Raw genomic sequence first — 20,494 nt, 5'->3', positions numbered from 1 at the left:
TTTTTTTTTCTTTTTTTTTTTGGACAGGCTGTCCACATATCTCTAGATAAAAGCAAACTTGTTACTTCCCTGTGTAGAATAATTTATAGGTAGAGACCAATTTGCTTGCAAAGAAACATCAGGTTGCCTTCCTTTTTCTCAGTACAAAATTAATTATGCTAAATGCAGTACAGTGTGTCTATGTTCAGAGAGGGGGATTCTTTTAATTAATTTGGTGTTATTAGTTTTACCAAACAGGCATGCCAAGTTTTTGTCATAGAAAGATCTAAGCTCTCTGGAGAAGGATCAAGAAAGCAAACAAAGGGACTCACTTTTATTCTCTTGCCATTCAAATAGAGCTGGCTAGAAGGTGACAGCTGCATTTTGCAACAACTTTTGAATTTTTAAATTTGTTGTTCAATATTGGAATGAAATCAAAACCTTTTGAACATTTCCATGACATGAACTTGTATCAAAATGCTGATTTTCAAACAAAAAAGGACATGTCTTTTATTTCTGTCTCTGTGTGGTCAGAAGTGACCAGAAATTCCTGGATCAACATCCACTCAAAACTTTATTAAAATAGGTATGTTTCTGTGAAACAATTCAGTTTGAGTTAACAGTGTATTTCAATGAAAATACATTTCACAGAAAATATTAACCAGTTCTGTGTGTGAACTTCATTTTTTCTCCAACTCCCACTTGCACACATTCTCATTCCAGAGATCCATCATCATCCTCTCCCTCCCTCCCGATAGCCTAATTTTAAATTTCAGCTGTGTGGAAACTGCCAGGCAAGAAGCTAAGGTGAGGCCTATCAAAACTATTAAATTTATGATGGAATCCAGATACAAAATCAAATCTTCTGAGGTGAAATATTTGTGTCACATAAATCACCAAGTTAATCTCTTCAACACACACAAAGTGTACAGGGTTAAAGTGAGGAAGAGTCTGAAAAACCTGGCCTTGGGGAAAGCTTAATAGAGATACCAACTGGTCTGTTAAATAGTATTATCCTACAAAAAGTGGATCTACATTTAATATATGTCCTGGAGGTGATCATCTGTTCCTCTCTGCATGCTGAGTGAAGATAACATGGAGGTGACAATCTGAAGAAACTTAAAAAACACTTAATGGTCCTGCAGCACCTTAGAAATTAACAAAAATATAGATTATATATATAAAAAAAGGAAAATCTGGAGAAAGGCCAGCAAAGGGAGCTGCACCCAGAAGTATTATACTGAAAATATAGACATTTCCACATAAAAGGCTGCCTGAGCCATCACAGACTTGGGACTGCCACTGAAGACGATGCCCAAGCTGCAACTAGTGCAAAACAAGGTAGCCCATTACTTAGCAGTATCAACGACATTACAGCTGTGCTTGATATGCTACATTGACTTCATATGGGCTTCTAAGTAGTTTTAATGTGAAAAGTGATGCATGGACTATGTCCTCACTGCATTTCTCTCTGCTTTGACAATTGAGATCTGCTGAGGTAGCTAGCACCTGTTGACAGTCTCTAGATTTGAACTCAAGAGACTGCAGGCAGGAATTTCTTGGTACAGGATTTTTCAGATTTAGAACTCACTCCCCTTATGTCTCTTCTAGGACTTCAGGCTGTTGATCTTTAAGGTATGATGTAAGGTTTGTTTGTATACATAGGAATTTATTTGAGAGTGAATAAGATTTGAAGGAGATTTAAAAGAAATTGGGCTGGACATTAGGTCAATGCCCATTAATGCTGCTCATTGTAGGCCATATGCCTTGTCTTCAATATTTAATGATATTTTTCACTATGTAAAGGTGTTCAGGGATGGTCCAATGAAAATTTCCAAAATTCAAAGAATCTGTGTATGTGCTTGAGAAAGAGAGAGAATTGGAAATGTGTCACTGCATAGTGTCTGGAGGATTTGGGTCCACTTTGAACTTTCTCTTTCATCTTACCCCTTTCTAGCTTAGCTCCTGCTCCTGCTTCAGCACACAGCTATGGACTCACTGGTCCTCTCTGTTGGATTGTCATAATTTCCTACCACTTGGGAAAAAGGAGAAATGCTGATGTACCGCATCTCCATCAGGAATGCAAACTGAATCATAGAATCATAGAATACTAGAATTGGAAGGGACCTCAAGAGATCATCAAGTCCAGTCCCCTTGTTCTCCTGGCAGAACCAAGCACTATCTCCCTGATAGATGTCTATTTAACTTGCTCTTAAATATCTCCAGTGATGGAGATTCCACAATCTCCCTAGGGAAACAAATTGTTCAAAGGTCCCCAAATCTATCATATTCCTACTCCCCTCAAACACACACAGACACAACCCAAGCACACAGACAGGAAAACATACATAGTGAAACTATATTTTTTTCTACAGAAAATGCTCTCCTGGGCATAGAGGCTGGAAAAAGATAAATGAATAAAAACAAAATTGTACTTAGTATGTATTTACAATATTAAAAATCATTTTATTGGTCAAATGGGTTATCTATAAAACTGGTCAGAAAATGAATTTTCTGTATCGTGAAAATTATCTCCCATCAACGAAAATATATCTTTCATCAAAACAATGCAAAATAGAAATGAAAAACCATATTGTTTTGGGTCCAAATGTTTCATATCAGTAAACCCCTGCACCAATCTTTTTATTTTTAAAAATACAAAATTGTATCCAGTTCAAATAAAGTTCTTTCAAAATGAAAAATCAAAACAAGATGTTTTGACATTTTTGGCACTTGTTTTCCATTTTTTTTCCAAACAAATGTTCATTGAAATCAGTCCCATTTCATGCAGAAAGGTTTTATTGAAACATCATTTTACAATGGAAAACTGTTTTAACATTTTTTTCTGAATAGTTCTAATAGTCCATCACGTAGATTATACCTGATTGCCTGATCTGGAACAATTCCTCAAAGTTAACATTTCTAGACATTTTGGCTAACAGTCAGTAAGTAGGCTGGGAGAGGGAAGAAACAAGAGGGAATAGGAAGTAAAAAATTCACAGATGTACATAAGAACATAATGGCTCAGACCAATGGTCCATCTAGTCCAGTATCTTTCATCAGTGGCCAATGTCAGGCATCTCAGAACAAATCATCAGGTCTGTCCTGTGTTGCCTTTTTCTAGATTCTGGTACTGAGGTTAAGGACACCAGGCCTGCCCATCCTGACTAATTGCCATTAATGGACCTATCCTCCATGAATTTATCTAGTTTTGTTTTTAATGCTGTTATAGTCTTGGCCTTTCACATCCTCTGGCAAGGAGTTCCATAGATTGACTATGCATTGTATGAAAAAATACTTTCTTTTGATTATTTTCAGTCTGCTGCCTATTAATTCAGTTGGGGTATGTCTACACAGCAGGGCTAAGGCCAAAATAAGCTATGTAACTTGAGCTACATCAATTGCATAGCTTAAGTCAAAATAGCTTATTTTGGCTTTCGGCGCTATCTATATAGCAGGAAGTCTGAGCGAGCACTCTTACTCTGACTTCCCTTACTCCTCATAAAATGAGGGTTACAGGAGTCAGAGTAAGAAGTCCTCTAGCTCAACATTATTTTAACATTATGTCGAAATAATTGCTTGTAGTGTAGATGCGCGCCATATTATTTTGGAATAACATCAGTTATTCTGAAATAATACTGCTGTGTAGCCATACCCTTGGTGACCCCTAGAACTTGTGTTATAAAGAGTAAATAACACATCCTCATTTACTTTCTCATATGTCATGATTTTCTAGACTTCTTTCAAATTCTTCATTATTCATCTCTTTTCCAAGCTAAAAGGTCCCAGTTTTATTAATCTCACTCCATATGGAATCCATCCCATACTCCTGATCATTTTTCTTGTCCTTTTCTGAAACGTTTCACATTTCAGTATATGTTTTCTTGAGATTGGGAGAGCATATCTGAATTTATTATTCAAGGTGTGGGCATAGCATGGATTTACATAGAGACAATATGATATTTTCTGTCTTATTATCTGTCCCTTTCATAATGATTCCCAACATTCTGTTATTTTTAACTGCTGCTGCTCCTTGAGAGAATGATTTCAGAGAACTATCCACAATGATTTGAAGATCTTTCTTGAGTGGTAACAGCTAATTCATACCCCATGATTTTATATGGCTATTTGGGATTATGTTTTTACAATGTGTGTTACTTTGCACTAATCAACATTGAATTTCATCTGCCATTTTGTTCCTCAGTTTCCCAATTTTGTCACAATCTGTTGTAGCTCTTCAACCTATACTTGAGACTTAAATATCCTGAATAGTTTTGAATCATCTGCAAATTTTGCCACCTCATTGTTTACACCTTTTTTTCCGGATCATTTATGAATATGTTCAATAGGATTGGTCCCAATACATGCTCCTGGGGGACACCGCTATTTACCTCCCTCCATTCTGAAAACTGGTCATTTTTTCCTACCCTTTGTTTCCTATTTTTAAACCAGTTGCCAATCTATGATAGATCCATCTCTCTTATCCCATTACAGCATACTTTGCATGAGTCTTTGGTGAAAGATCATATCAATGACTTTCTGAAAATCTAAGTACACTATATCCAATGGATCCCCCTTGTCCACATACTTGTTGACCCTCTCAATGAATTCTAGAAATTGGTGAAGAATGAGTTCCCTTAACAAAAACTATGTTGATGCTTCCACAAAAAAAATATGTTTATCTAAGTGTCTGACAACTTTGTTCTGTACTATAATTTCAACTAGTTTACCTGGTAACAAAGGCAGATTTGCTAGTCTGTAATTGTAATTGTCAGGAACTCTTTTTAAAAATTGGCATCACATTAGCTATTCTCCAGTCACGTAGTACGGTAGCTAATTCAAATGATACATTACAAAGTACAGTTAGTAGTTCTGCAATTTCACATTTAAGTTCCTTCAGAGCTCTTGAGTGAATACCATCTGTTTCTTGTGACTTATTACTGTTTAATTAATCAGTTTGTTCCAAAATCTCTTATGTCCGCTCAGTCTGGGACAGGTTTGGGAATCTCCCTCACATCCTTAGCTGTGAAGACCAATGCAACTAATTCATGTCTTTTCTTTTCAATGGCCTTATGGTCCATAAATGCTCCTTTTACATCTTGATCATCTCAGGGCCTCTCTGGTTGTATAGTAGCCATCCTGTTTCTGATGTACTTAATTTTTTTGACTCATATTTTTTGAGTCTTTGATCAGCTGTTCTTCAAATTATATTTTTGCACTTCATTTGCCGGAGTGTATTCTTCTTTCTATTTTCCACATTAGGATTTAAATTGGATGTATCTTTGTTTCTCATTCTCCTTTTACTTTGTTTAGCCATGGTGAAACTCTTATGGTTCTTGTATTATGTGGTTTTTTTTAATTTGAGGGATATATTTAAATTTAGCTTCAATTATGGCATCTTGCAGGGATCAGACATCTTTCAGGGATTTCACTTTTCACACTGTACCTTTTTATTACTGTCTACCTAATCTCTTCATTTTTGTGCAGTTCCCCTTTCTGAAATGAAATATTACAGTGGTGGTGGTGGTGGTATAGGTGTTTTCTCCACCATGGGATATTAAATTTAATTTTATTATTGTCACTATTACTAAGCGACCTAGCTATATTCACCTCTTGGACCAGATCCTGTTCTCCACTTAGGTCTAAACCAAGATTGCTTTTCCTTTTTGAGTTCCAGGACTAGCTGCTCCAAAAAGCAGCCACTTACGGTGTCATGTCCTGAGGTAATATGTACCTGCTCAGTAGCTGAAATCTGCCACTTTAACTGAGTTTTGTATTTTTATAACCTCTCTAATTCCCCTGAGTATTTCAGTCACTATCACCAACCTGGTCAGGTGATCGGTAATATATCCCTACTGCTATTTTCTTATTATGAGAGCATGGAATTATTTTCCATGGAGATTCTATAGTATGATTTGGTTTATTTAAAATTTTTACTTCATTTGATCCTACACTTTCTTTCACATGTAGGGTTGCCAGATGTCCAGTTTTGAACTGGACAGTTCAGTATTTGAGCTTTCTGTTCAGGAAACAAATTGAGAAAGTATAAATGTCCGGTATTTTCTAAATAAGATGTAATGTAGATTGTGATGTAATGTCAAGTGTGTCCAGTATTTTTGTTGAAACCATCTGGCAACTCTATTCATGTCTTGTATCAATCCCCCACCAGCACAACCTGTTGTGTCCTTGTGATATATTTTGTCTCCAGGTATCACTGTATCTAATTGATTATACTCATTCCACCAAGTTTTTGTGATGCCAATTATATTAATATCCTCATTTAATATAAGGCAATCAAATTCACCCATCTTATTATTTAGACTTCAAGCATGTGCACTTTAAAAGCTTGTCACTTTTTAGCTGTCTGCAATTACATCATATGGGACGCTTTTTCATTTGACTGTTTTTCATCAGATCCTACCAGTACTTTACCATCTTCCATCCTTACCTCATTACTATAACATAGAGACTCTCTATTAAAAGACCCTCACCCAAGGGAAGTCTCTGTTTGTCTGAACCATGTGTTCTTCCTCACCTGTTGGCTTTCTCCCATCCCTTTGTTTAATGACCTTTTTAATTTTAACAATCTGGATCCGGTTGCGGTAGAGCCCATCCTTTCTGTATAGGATTCCCCTTTCCCAAAGAGTTTTGGGGTGAGATTTGTTTTATTTTGTTTCAGTGGGGAAAAAAAGTTTGCTGCTGGAATAGGTCCCTCTAGTGGCAGCTGTCAGATGACAACTTCAGGGAATCAATATGGCCAGAATTTTAAAAGATAAAGCATCTGTCAATGATAATATCATATTTTGTTTTGTTTTATTCTGAATGAAGGGATTCTGAAGCTTGTGTCTTTCTGAGAAATTTCTTAAAAAAATAATTTGTGTGGCAATTTGTAAGTTCAATGGAGAAAAAAATAATTGAGGGAAGGCAAAAAAAAAAAAAAAGCCCTCGCCCTCCCCCAATAAAAACAAAAAACCCAACCCTTAACTGGCAGTCTAAAGTCTCCTTAAGTGCTGTCTAAAGTCTCCTTAAGTACATTTTATCATTAGTAACAGTTCTTAAGATGGCTCTAACAATATGCTAGTGTGTCCGCTGCAGTGCCAGCCCAATGCCAGTTTAAATTTCCTCCAGCAGGAGGCTCTATAAGTGTTTACGAGAAAAAATTGTCAATGCTTCTTGGCAAGTAGAAGCAAAAATGTCCCAATCAATTAAACAAGAGTGAAACAAGGGATATTTGGGGACAGAAGTATCTACTTAAATCTGCTGATTCATTTTGATAATAGTCTCAGTACTGCTGTGGGACTGTTACCTTGCTTGCAGAAAATCTGCCTCCATGGACTTCACTATGTCTACAGCATCTGTAAGGAGATACCTTATGTTTTCCTGTCCCCAGCAGATTGTCATGAAATCTAGAAAGGGATATTTCCTTTAGGATAAGGAGAGATCAAGGATGGGACTCTTTTCATTCTTACCTTTCTTCTCCTCTCACATACACTTAGGGAGAGAGAGAAAGAGAGAGAGAGAGAGAGACTGTCTATGGGTACATGGGATAAGGCTTATTACCAAAGTACACTGGTTCTGTAATAATGTTTCCATTTATATTCCGATCAATGCCTTTAATGCATAGGTCTTATGCCATGAATTTTCCAATTCCAGTTTCAAAACCAAATAACTTATATCAAAAGACGCAATAAATCATCATCTTAGACTCTTAATCAATTTAGGAGAGCATAATGTCCATTTATTTGTAGATGTGCATTGAGAATGAGCATATACAGGATTTATATAGACAGAGGGTTGTAACCTGTATTATTCCATAATTATCTTTTGTTATCAGCTGATATAAAAACAGGTCCAAGTTGCTGTAATGCAGACTATTGTAGGCTCCAAAGGAATGTAATTAGATTTTTTTCTTGCTGTTATTCAGTTCTGTACATAATAGTCTTGTATTTACTGTACATGATAAAGATATGAGGTGAGATCATGGCTTGATTATGACCTTATTGTACTCTAGGATATGACAGATGAATTCAGAATAGATATATACAGAATAGAATAGATTCTCTGCTAATAGTTCTAAACACGGGTGGATTTATCTCTTAACTTTTTGGTTGTTGCTTGCATTTTCACTTATAATGTGCAAGGTACAGATGCAATCAGGACTGGTTTAGGAAAATATAAGCATCTCCGTACAAATTGGTTCTGGGTAACTGGTTTCTTGCCGGAGTGGGTAAGTCCTTTGGGGTCTAATCCTGTACCACTGAAATAGTAGTCCTGAATGTAGTATTGTGATAGCTTGTAAGCTCTTTGGTGCAAGGGCTGTCTCTTTGAGATGAGAGCTAAGTAAAGATGAGAGATAACAGATAGATGCAGATAGATGGGGAAACTCAAGGAAACAATGAAACAATATCGGGCAGCATGACAGACTGTGAGACTCTGTTCTCTGCACACAAGGTGTCTAACTGTTATCAATTTTTTGTAGTATCTTAGCAAGACAGATTTTTAAGAAAAGTTTGAAAGAGGACAATAAGGTAGCTTTGAGGGATATCCTCTAAGCATTTATTATTTCTACTGCACTAGGCTCTGACGTGCTGAGCACTTTCCAGGGTATAAGACACAGTCTGTGTCATGAAAGATGAACACTGTGGAGCTGGGAAAAAGGATGCATCAGTGATTAGGGAGATGATGGGCATATGTATTTATTTTATTGCTTGTGGTTCTGTTTTAAGTTAAATATACACAATTCTCCTCTCCCCACCCTTACTCTACAGTTCTCTCCAACAACAAACCTCAGATGTAGTTCCAGCCCGTGAGTTTTGCAAATCCCAAGCATTAGCAATTCATGAATCATTTCCCCCCAAGTATGAAATTGGCTATAATAAAATGCTGAACTTTAGCAGTGAAGAATCTCTTGATTTCCCTCCCTGCCAACATTTGACCTCCATACATAGCAGTTTACTAGTAGATGGTAAGCTATTTTCTTGTAGGCATCATGAAAGAAGGTCTTTGGATCTGGCTGGGATAAGAGGATCTGAATGCGGAGACAACGGTTGCTTGCTGGCCAAAGTACAGAAATGGGAGAACATGTGCATATCTGTTAGTAGTTTACCAGCCTTCAGTTTTGAAAATTAGCCACAGAATAAATGCTTCAATTTTTCCAATGCCTTAGAGTTCACTTTTGCATGTAGTGAACTATGACTGTATTCCCTTCAGTCTTATTTTGTTTAATCGAGCAGATTGCCTATTTTTTAACCATTTTCAGCAATGTAACCTGACACACACAGGTTATTTCCAGTCACAGAATAGGAATACAAGATCTGTTGTCACTCTGTGTGGTCTCAAGAATCTTGGAAAAAATTCTGTGAGCCTTTCATCATTGCCCTGACTGATCAGGACAGCCTGATCTAGATGGGAAACTGTCCATATTAAAGAAGGATAAATTGTCACTCTCAGATTCATGTTAGAAACCTATCGTACAGCTCCTAGTATAATGGGACTTCCCTTTGGATTGGATTCTCTGAGTTCTGCTGCAAAATACATATCTAGCACTAATAAAAACTGCAGCATGACGCTGAGATAAAATAATTCCCTTCCTTAAACACTTTCATTTGTACCTTTTCTCCTATTCTTTTCTTCTATCACATCATAGTCCACACTGAAGTCATAAATATCTGATTAAATTTATCCTTGTGCTGTTGCTTCAATCAGTGGTAGTTACTGACTGAGTGACAATACCTATCCTCTGTACTATGAGTTTTATAGTCTCAGTTTATTAACCACCACTCCCTGGAGTTTAGGATCCTGGAATTAATCAGAGTCACTTCCACAGTATTTGAAAGCAAAGAAAACATGTTGCAGGAAACTTTTAAAAGATTTATGAAGGCAAAACCTGTGTAACCACAAAAAAAGATGAACCCAAGAGCACCAGTTTTTTGTGAGTGCAGCCAGTGCTGGTATTCTTAAGTAACCAGTCAATTGAACATCTTCTAAGTGTATTATCTAATAAGCAGCATTGTGTATGTTGCATTTGTTAGGGAGGTAGGAATTATAATCTCTTTCTTCGTGTGCTTCCTCAGTGAGGTTGAAATTCATCCACTTGCTCCGGGCCAATACAAGGCTTATATATCAGTTACACTTAGTTTCAGTGTGACCTTGATCCCTTTTGGGCTCTTGCAGAGGCAGAAGCTCTGATTGTCTGGTAATCCCTCTTCAGATGAGCTCTCTAACATATATCAGGTCTGAATTAAGACCAATCTTGTTAGTAACTTTGTGGTCTCTCCTTTGTGGTCTCTCCTTTAGACACACACAGGTTACTTTCAACCACAGAATAGGAGTGCGGGAGCCATTGTCACTCTGTGTGGTCTCAATAATCTCACACATACCTCTGAAGAAGTGGGTTGTGCCCATCAAAGCTCATGATACCATCTACATGTTTTGTTAGCCTTTAAGGTGCTACTAGACTACTTGTTGTTTTTTAAGTTTTTCCTGTTACAGACTAACTTGGCTACCCCTCTGAAGCTTTTGGAAAAAGCTCTGTGAGCCTTCATCGTTTTATGTAGAAATTGCCCTGATTGATCAGAACAGCCTGAGCTAGATGAGAAGCTGTCCATATTAAAGAAGGATAAATTGTCACACTCAGACTCATGTTAAAATGTAATCCTGTTAAGAATTTCTCTACAGCATCATGTCATCTTGCCTAAGTGAAAAGAAACCACTCTTTTCTTAAATAGGCCTGCAAGAGAGCAAAGCCTTGAGCAGCAGGTTAGCTAATCTTTCTGTTTCTCCAGGAACATGGCATACTCTAGAGACATGTGGTAAATTTATCGTTTGGATGCATAATAATAAGCTATGAGACTATTTGGCATTTGCTTTTTAGCTCTGACTGTGTTAGCCTAGGGGCTGGTACCTGATGAGCCTTCTAAATAACCACAATAATCTTCAAATACAAAGTTTCCTGTTGTAAGGCTATAATATCTCAGCTCCTAAACACATTTACTAAACTCCCAAGCTGTAATGTTTCCAAAGGCAGCATTTGGGGCATACAGTACATTGTATGGCGATAGCATAGGTCTAAGCTGTAAGATGCTTTTTGCTCCTGAATTAATTTTCTTTGTACTACATTTAGAGATGGATGCTACTGTTCTATTTAAAAAGTGACTATGGTTTTTAAAGAGGCTATCCTTATCCTGCTAGGTTTTCCTGTGCCCCTCAGTATCTGAGTGCCTATTGTAATTGCTCATCTTTCTTTTTGAGGAGACATTCTTCCAACAATTGTATTTTGGGACAAATCCTGAAAAATACCAAGGACACCTCAGGTTTTGCATTCATTTCATGAATTTCAGACTGCATTAAGCAACGTTCGGTAAGGTAATGAAATTATTTAAGACGGGTGGGGAAACTCTTTTCAGTCAGGAGCCACTGACCCACAGAAAAATCAATCGGGGATCGCACACAAATGAGAAGCATTCTGACCCCCAAACCCTCAATGACTTGGCACCGAACAAAAAAACCAAAAACAACACACCCTCTCACCACCCCTCAACTCACTGACTTGCTCCCTACAAGCTTGGGACTTCCCCCCAAAGTGGGGCGAGCTGGCATTCATTCTCTAGCCCTGCAAGGCCCTGAGGTTAGAGTCTTACCACCCTCCAACCTCCATAGTGTGGCAAGCCAGCACTGACAGTCCAGCCCCACAGTGGGGTGCTGAGGGTCAAGATTTTCCCTGGCAGTTGGAAGAACCTATGGTAATGCTCCAGTCCTGCAGGTGAAGGGAGGCACTGAGGCTCAGAGACTTGCTGTGAGACTGAAGGACCAGTAATAACTCATCCCACTTGTGATTGAAAGCCCTGAGTCTCTCTGCAGGCTGGATCCACCCCCCCAAGACTTAGATTCCCAACCCCTGATTTAAGGCATCTGTACTGAGGCTTAACTTTTAGGGACACTGCAGTTTTAATGAGGCAACTCTACCTCGTGTATAAGGCCCTTCATTTTAAGTTTTAACTGATTTTTACTGAAAAACTACCAGGTTTTACAAAAAGTATTATTTCCCCCCCTGATTTTCATACTACTTTTTATCATTTACCCTCCCCCGCAACCTGCTGCTGCCCCCCCCCCCCCCAGTTTGCAGTTGCTCCAGGGTGTCCTTGCTTGGGGCAGTGGTCCTTACTCTCCATCCTGCAGACCGTTGGGCTGTGCGGTACTCTGTGGCCTCTAACTGCCCCCTGCCCTGTAGCTGGTCTGGGGGAACCGGGGCTTTTGGGGCTTACCACAGTCTCCAGTGGCCTCTTCCATCCTGCAGCTTGTTGCGGGGGAGGGGGATGTCCTTTGGAGCTCCTCTACAGCCTAATATTTTTGCATTGATTTTCACCTGTTTTTGTTATGGTGTTATTAAACATTGATACATTCCTGGTAAAAATAAAATAAAAACAGAAAATGAAAGGCCGTACTCATGAAATATCTTTCATATCTACTCTATTCCAAATTGCTTTACAGAGTTAAATAATTTAGTAATAAAGTTGAATAATAAATAATACCAGAAGGAGAGAGAAATTAAGAGGAACAAGCAGGGAATAAAAGCATATGTTCAATATCTCATGTATTCAGGAGCTAAGGAATTTGCACTAGAATTTACCCACTGTCAGACACCTACATAGCAGAATCTAACCTCTGTTTTAAATAAAACAAATGTCTAACTTTCATGGTTGCAAAGAAAACCCTTCAAATATGAACTGCTATAATGTTGCATTTCGGATTCTGTGCTGATATCAGAAAATAATAACTTTGATAGGTGTAAACTCTTATTCCTGTCAATGGAATATTAGTTCTTAAATCTAATGGTGTCAGTGTGAGTGCCATATTATTAACAATTTCACTGATGATAGTTTTAGTAAAAATACTCAGACGATCTGCTGATAATCCATTAAGGTGAAAAGATAGTGGGCAGAGAAGGAAGTGTATGTAAATATGGAGAGATTGGAACAGAACAGATCAGAAAAGAAAAAGAAAAAAAGCATATAGTGTGATTTGGTAAGTAGAGGTTGATCTCTTTCTCATTTATGTCAATGACATAATTCTTATTCATTCAAAGGGGAGAGTTAATTTCAGATTTATTTTCAAAGGGATAAAATGCTTAACCCTTTTAAAATAAAAAGTTTGAGTTTTAATATGTTAAATAGACACGGTAAGACAATAATCTGAGAATGTAATATGCAAATATTAGGAACTGATCCAAACCTCACTGAAAGCATGGATTGCACATATTAATTAGGGTGTGTGTGCTCGGGATTTGGACTTGCACATGAATGAAAGTCTAATCCATTTTTTTACAATAGACCCTTTTGCCTCATGTAAATATATCGAATAGATCACTGTAGAGAATAAAAAGAAGTTGAAATGAAACAATGTAAATTAAATATCATTAAAGCATTTTGGCAACTGTTATTTGTAGTCACTTCATTGGTTTTTCAAAGTCTTTTTTTCTTCGCAAACTAGTCCTTATTTGCATATATTCTGTCAATGCAACAAACATTCACAACATGTAGCTTAAAAGCAGAAACAAATATCTGGTGGTCATGCATCTTTAAACTGTATGGTTTGCACTGAAGAGGCCACCCATAACTCCTTCATAAAAATATTCATGTCCTGTGCTCCCCACTTCCCCCCCCCCCAGCTGAAAATACATTCGTTTTCTTTGTGGGACAATAAACAAATACTTTGTGGGATAAAACAAATCTGATATAAAATATAATAATGAAGTAGCTAATACTACAGTTCCATTTGCTATTGGATCAGCTCAGTTTTTCAGTGAGAAAAGTCCTCTGTCTGAGGAAAGAATCCCTCCTAATACTATAAGCAAAGAAATCCAATTCTTAATGGCTGTGTCTACACTGGCATGAATTTCCGGAACTGCTTAAAACGGAATACTATTCCGTTTTCAGTTTTTCCGGAAAAGGAGTGTCTACATTGGCAGGCTGCTTTTCCGGAAAAGCCCTTTTTCTGGAAAAGCGTCTGTGGCCAATGTAGACACACTTTTCCGGAAAAGAGCCCCGATCGCCATTTTCGCGATCGGGGCTTTTTTCCGGAAAACACTACTGGGCTGTCTACACTGGCCCTTTTCTGGAACAGTGTTCTGGAATAAGGACTTATGCCCAAGCAGGAGCAGAATAGTTTTTCCGGAATAGCGGCTGATTTTGTACAGTAGAGCGTCATTGCTTTTCCGGAAATTCAAGGACCAGCGTAGACAGCTCGCAACTTATTCCGGAAAAGCGGCTGATTTTCCGGAATAAGTGGCCCAGTGTAGACACAGCCTATGTGTTATTAATGTCACCTTCAGGGGACTGAATAATGCACTTTATTAGTGACATAGCAGTTTCATTGTCAACTTTTGACAGTGAAGTGGTTAATTTTCATAGAGCTTCCAACACCTGAAAGGGATTTGGATCGAATCTATTATTAGAATATGTCTGTGGTAATATTAGCTATTTCCAAAATACTGCAATATGATATTTGAACAGAATATTTTTCCACTGATGTTCTCAACTAAATATATCATGTTATTCAGTTTCCTTTCTTTCTTTTCTTCAACAGGCTTCTCAGAGCCATCATCAAGCTAAAATGAAAACTTTGGGGACTAAAGAAAGCAAAGTGCACCACTACCTTGCTTCTGAGAAATGAACTACTGGTCCAGCCAACTTTTCCCCTGACTATTCTTGGTAGCTTTAAATTGCCTGTTGCCAACATTCAAAGACACAACTATTGCTTCTTTCAGCACACATGGAAGAAGGCAGCAATGTGTGTAACCCTGGCTAATAAGACTGTGGCTTACCTATGAAGAGCAGGAGGCCGGCCAATCATAAAAGGATTATTTCACAGTTAGCCTCCAGGACTTGACCTCTGATCTGATCAGTGGACACAAATACAAGCAGATTCCAACAATCTGAGTTTTCACTAGGTGTGCTTTTTCATTGTTTTTATTTCTCTTTCTTTGGTATTTAATTTCTTCACATTGAAAATGGGCCTGTGGACGAGAATGTGGTTCAAAGACTGGGCTGCCTTCCTGAATTCCTGGCTTATAATTTCCCTGGGGCTCCTCATGCAGGTCTCCAAAACTCTGGCCTGCCCAAATGTGTGCCGATGTGACCGAAACTTTGTCTACTGTAATGAGCGAAGCTTGACCTCAGTGCCTCTTGGGATACCGGAGGGTGTAACCGTACTCTACCTCCACAATAACCAAATTAATAATGCTGGATTCCCTGCAGAGCTGCACAATGTCCAGTCTGTGCACACGGTTTACCTGTATGGCAACCAATTGGATGAGTTTCCCATGAACCTGCCCAAGAATGTCAGGGTTCTCCATTTGCAGGAAAATAACATTCAAACCATTTCCCGGGCTGCCCTGGCTCAGCTCTTGAAACTGGAAGAGCTGCACTTAGATGACAACTCCATCTCTACTGTAGGGGTTGAGGATGGAGCATTTCGGGAAGCTGTCAGCCTCAAGCTTCTATTCTTATCTAAGAATCACTTGAGCAGTGTACCAGTTGGCCTTCCAGTGGACTTACAAGAATTACGAGTCGATGAAAACCGAATTGCCATAATTTCAGACATGGCCTTCCAGAATCTCACGAGCTTGGAACGTCTTATTGTGGATGGCAATCTCCTTACCAACAAAGGTATAGCTGAGGGTACCTTTGGCCACCTAACCAAGCTCAAGGAATTCTCAATAGTACGGAATTCACTATCCTACCCTCCTCCTGATCTTCCAGGTACACATCTGCTGAGGCTCTACCTACAGGACAACCAGATAACCCACATACCACTTTCAGCCTTTTCAAACCTCCACAAGCTGGAGCGGCTTGATATTTCCAACAATCAGCTCCGGATGCTGGTGAAAGGGGTCTTTGATAACCTTCACAACTTAAAGCAGCTTACTGCGCGGAATAATCCCTGGTTATGTGACTGCAGTATTAAATGGGTCACTGAATGGCTCAAATTTATTCCCTCCTCCATCAATGTTCGGGGCTTTATGTGCCAGGGACCAGAACAGGTCCGAGGTATGGCTGTAAGGGAGCTCAATATGAATATGTTGTCATGCCCTACCACTACACCTGGTCTGCCAATTATCACCCCAGCCCCTGCTACCACCTTGCCAACCACACTGGCTCCCACTTCATCAGTTCCAAATCCAACTGATAAACATAGTCCTTTCCCACCCACTACATCCACACTCCCCACTGTGCCTGACAAGGAGGGTGGAGAAAGGGTGACACCTCCCATTTCCGAAAGGATCCAACTCTCCATTCATTTTGTGAATGACACTTGCATCCAAGTCCACTGGCTGTCCCTTTTTACTGTGATGGCATACAAACTCACATGGGTTAAAATGGGCCACAGCCTGATAGGGGGAATTGTTCAGGAACGGATAGTAAGCGGTGAGAAACAACACTTAAGCTTGTTGAATCTTGAACCCAAATCCACCTATCGGATTTGTTTGGTTCCCCTGGATGCTTTTAATAATTACCGAGCTGGAGAAGACACTGTCTGCTCAGAAGCCACAACCAAGGCTTCCCACTTAAACAATGGCAGCAACACAGCCTCCAGCCATGAGCAGACGACTACTCAGAATATGGGCTCCCCTTTTTTGCTGGCAGGTTTGATTGGGGGTGCAGTGATATTTGTGCTTGTAGTCCTGCTCAGCATCTTTTGCTGGCACATGCATAAAAAGGGGCGCTACACCTCCCAGAAGTGGAAATACAACCGGGGCCGGCGGAAAGATGACTACTGTGAGGCAGGGACCAAGAAGGACAACTCCATCCTGGAGATGACGGAAACCAGCTTCCAGATTGTCTCCTTAAATAACGATCAGCTCCTTAAAGGAGATTTCAGACTGCAGCCCATTTATACCCCAAATGGGGGCATTAACTATACAGATTGCCACATCCCCAACAACATGCGATACTGCAATAGCAGTGTTTCAGATCTGGAGCACTGTCATACGTGATAGTTAGGGGAAAGTGAGATGCATAGAACTATGAGCAAAAACTCTGGAAAAAAAATCCACACACACAAAAATTACATTTGATAAATGTTACACAGATGCATTTGTGCATTTGAATACTCTGTAATTTATACGGTGTACTATATAATGGGATTTAAAAAAAGTGCTATCTTTTCTATTTCAAGTTAATTGCAAATGGTTTTGTAACTCTTTGCTTTTTAAATCTTTAAAAAAAATTGCTAAAGTACTGTACAGGGTTGTACAATAAGAACCCAATGCCATGGCAAAGGAAAGAAAGACTCATTCTTCAAACATTAACCACTTTGCTGTCGAAGCTGTCTGCAGGATGTGGGTCCCTAAGCAGTCCTGTAGTACAGGACATAAATGTTCATTAAAACAGGGTCACTAGGGATGGGCTAAGCCAGTTCTGATAAAATAGATATAACCCTCTCACTCAAACTCATAATGAACTTCTGAAGTTCAAACAAGCTGGAGTAACTCTGTTCCCCATCTATCTTTTTCACCTGCTTCTGTATTTCTTGGTTCCACCTAGAAGTGGGAGTTCTGAAGTGCTACCACAGAGGCTGTTTCAGGTTTTTTTTTTCTAATGCAAATGGACATAAAAAGAAGAAAACCCTTTCTGCAAGATGCAGAGTCCCCTGTGTTCCCTTTTCACAAGATCTGGTCAGAAAATGTCCCAGAATATCAGATACATGATTATGTATTTTTCATTAAAAATTAAGAAGGCTGAAACATTTTCTGACCAACTTTAATGGAAAATTAGGGTACTTACAACCTACCAGGTGGCTTTCCTCAGATCACATCATTTCCAGAGAGAGCAATTTTTGTAGAGCTAGCATGTTTAGATAAGGCCTGAATCTGTGAGATGCTGTGTGTCCTGAACACCCATTGAATGTCCACATCTTATTGGATTTACCATGTCTTCATGGCAATGTACCCATCCAAATCATTGAAATCCTCATACAAAATTCCATTGCAAAACTTCCAATGATTGCTGTGGATTTTGGATTAGACCCAGATTGATTTAAAGGTATGAATAAAGTTTGGGACAGAGGAGTATGAAGAAACTATCTGACAAGCAAGAAAAGGTGGGGGTTTTTTGAAAGCCCAGCTATGAATTTAATTCATTTCAGTGGAATAATCACGTCAATGTCCTATTGTTTTAAATAAATGCATAGGGGCACTAACTAAACATTTGGTGATTCAAGGGATTTGCATGGATACTAGTCCATATTGCCCCTTTTATTCTCCCTTTTATTCTCCCTTCAGTCTTTTGCCCTCTTTTTTTCATCAAAGATCTGTGCTTTAAAAGTAGTATTTGGGCATAGGTTTTGCTTTATGCTGCATTCAGCTCCTCAGTTGGAATCAAATCTGTATCTCTGGGTTTGACACACACTTTATGGAACATCCTGCTCCTACTAAAATCATGAAGTTGCTCTGAAAGTTACATAAAGTTCCAGCAACTCCACTGACTCCTGTGCTTGCCAAAAAGCTTGGGTTCTCTCGCCAACTCAGTGGTGGATTTCTTTCTTTCTTTCTTTCTTTCTTTCTTTCTTTCTTTCTTTCTTTCTTTCTTTCTTTCTTTCTTTCTTTCTTTCTTTCTTTCTTTCTCTCTCTCTCTCTCTCTCTCTCTTATTTTGGCTTACTCTTTTTCCTGAGCCTAGGAAACATGCACAAGTTCACAAAAATGAGGAAGAAGACCACACAGATATCAGTAAAACCCTTATGCAAACAGCTCTCGGGGCTTGTTTTTCTAAAATTTGTCCATGGAAGGAGGGAATGCATGCTATGGTGACCACAGAAAGGTTCAGCAAAAGTTGGTGTCACAGTAAAAGTGATCTTTTAATTAAAGATTGAACAAAATCACTCTGAAAAACTCGGGGTTATATGATGATGGTTTCTTATGTTGGGGGAGAGAGCTGTGGTCCTTTCCTCTGTCAATTTCATGATGCCCATCCCTGAACCCCAGCAGTCTAAGTGTGCAGCTTATAAAATGGCATGAAAACATTTCTCTTCTGCACTGCAGAGATTAATCCAATCTTTAGTTATAGATAGCAGAGTACAATCATTATCTAAGGAACAACCGTCCCCACCCATGCGTTTTATAATCCCAGTTTGGAATTCCATTCTATATTCTGTATATTTGCTATTTTCTCTGGCTATGACCAGTATTTTAGGCAACCTGTGTGGCTACTGTAATAGTAAAGTCACTGAAATTTTGCTGAATAAAAGGCTGCCATATGATCTCAAATTGTGTAATTTTAGGTAGAAACGTCTATGCAAAGTGTTTTTTTCTAGTATGTGATCTATTTACTCAAGATAATGGAGAGAAGACTATATATTTTTTGTTGTTTCATATGTTTTAGCTGCCAAGGGCCCACATGACGAGCAGCAAGACATGTGCATGTGCACACACCTGTGGCATGCAATATACATGAGAGTTTATTTTAGATTAAGTAGAGTTAGTGAATTCATTCTGGGTGTGGATGTAATATTTAATTTCACTGACATAGCTAGTTTTATGTCTGGTTTGGAAAAGCCATCTCATATAGTTAATAGTGGTTCCCAGTCCTTGGTATGTGTACCAGTACTGGTATTTCATGGTTCAATGTCTAATACCGCAAGAACTTTTCTCTACCTTAATTATAATCAGCTGTTCTAGGTCTCAAAACATCATTGTTACTAGAGCTAGGTGAATTATTCACACCCAATTGCTTCTTCAGTGACTTTAGCACATTATTTCCAATTTTGAATTATCTATGCACAGAATGGTTGATTTTATTGTTCTTGCAATTCAAAATTGTTTAATGAATACTCATATGAATGTGATACAGATTGGGAGTTGTTCGCAAACTGTTAAGTTTGACTACATCTTGGACTATTCATGGTTCATGATTGGACCAACTAAGTCACATGTCATTAATTCTGTTCCCTGACTGTTGAGGGGAACTTTTATACACAGTAGGAGGGAATCCAAGACATTTCAAAGATGACAGAGTTTGGGCTTCTGGTAGTGAACCTTTGTACAAATGTATTGGCATGGAGTGTTAATTGGACTCCTTTTCCATGAACATTATGTTGAAATAAACCCCACTTGAACTAAATTTCCCTGACAAATTTAAAGAAGTGTGAGTATTAGCTACACAAACCCACTATTTTATTCAAACAAATGTTTAGATACGTGTTTTGGAAGTATTTTTGTCAACTCTCTTACCCATTTCTCATCAAGCTGAACACACTTCAACACAATGGAGTCTGGATTATTTCAAATTAGATTCCACAGTCATACAAACAGCTGAAGTTCCATTTTAGCATATAGTTGAATAAGATTATTTTTGTTAAGAGGTTTTCAAAAGGAGGCTGGATAGCCATCTTTCCTGGATGGTTTAGATACCACAAATCCTGAATCTTGACATTGGATTAGACTAGATAACTCTTGCGATCCTTTTGAATCTATGATTCTAAGCAGGTGATAGACACTAACTGATGTCTGAATCTGGTAAG

At 38.6% G+C, this 20,494-nt stretch overlaps 1 protein-coding gene across 15 annotated transcripts in view; it reads left to right on the top strand.

Annotated features, from left to right (window-relative positions):
- Positions 1-20,494, top strand: part of FLRT2 (fibronectin leucine rich transmembrane protein 2) — a 148,452-nt gene that overhangs the window by 52,310 nt on the left and 75,648 nt on the right. For 12 of the 15 annotated variants that reach the window (XM_006112041.4, XM_006112039.4, XM_075926755.1 and 9 more), the window contains one exon: positions 14,563-19,234. The exons of 1 other annotated variant lie outside the window; for it this stretch is intronic. In XM_006112041.4, the coding sequence (XP_006112103.1) occupies positions 14,987-16,972 (1,986 nt within the window). In that variant the 5' untranslated portion in view covers positions 14,563-14,986 and the 3' untranslated portion in view covers positions 16,973-19,234. Of the gene's footprint in view, positions 1-1,594; positions 1,615-11,316; positions 11,339-14,562; positions 19,235-20,494 lie in introns of those variants that run through there. 2 more of the 15 variants (XM_075926756.1, XM_006112045.4) reach the window with 2 other exon arrangements.

Source organism: Pelodiscus sinensis, chromosome 4 (assembly GCF_049634645.1).
Source record: "Pelodiscus sinensis isolate JC-2024 chromosome 4, ASM4963464v1, whole genome shotgun sequence".
NCBI classification, from domain to species: domain Eukaryota; kingdom Metazoa; phylum Chordata; order Testudines; family Trionychidae; genus Pelodiscus; species Pelodiscus sinensis.
Note: the sequence above shows the minus strand (reverse complement) of the source record. Positions and strands in the feature narration are given on the sequence as shown.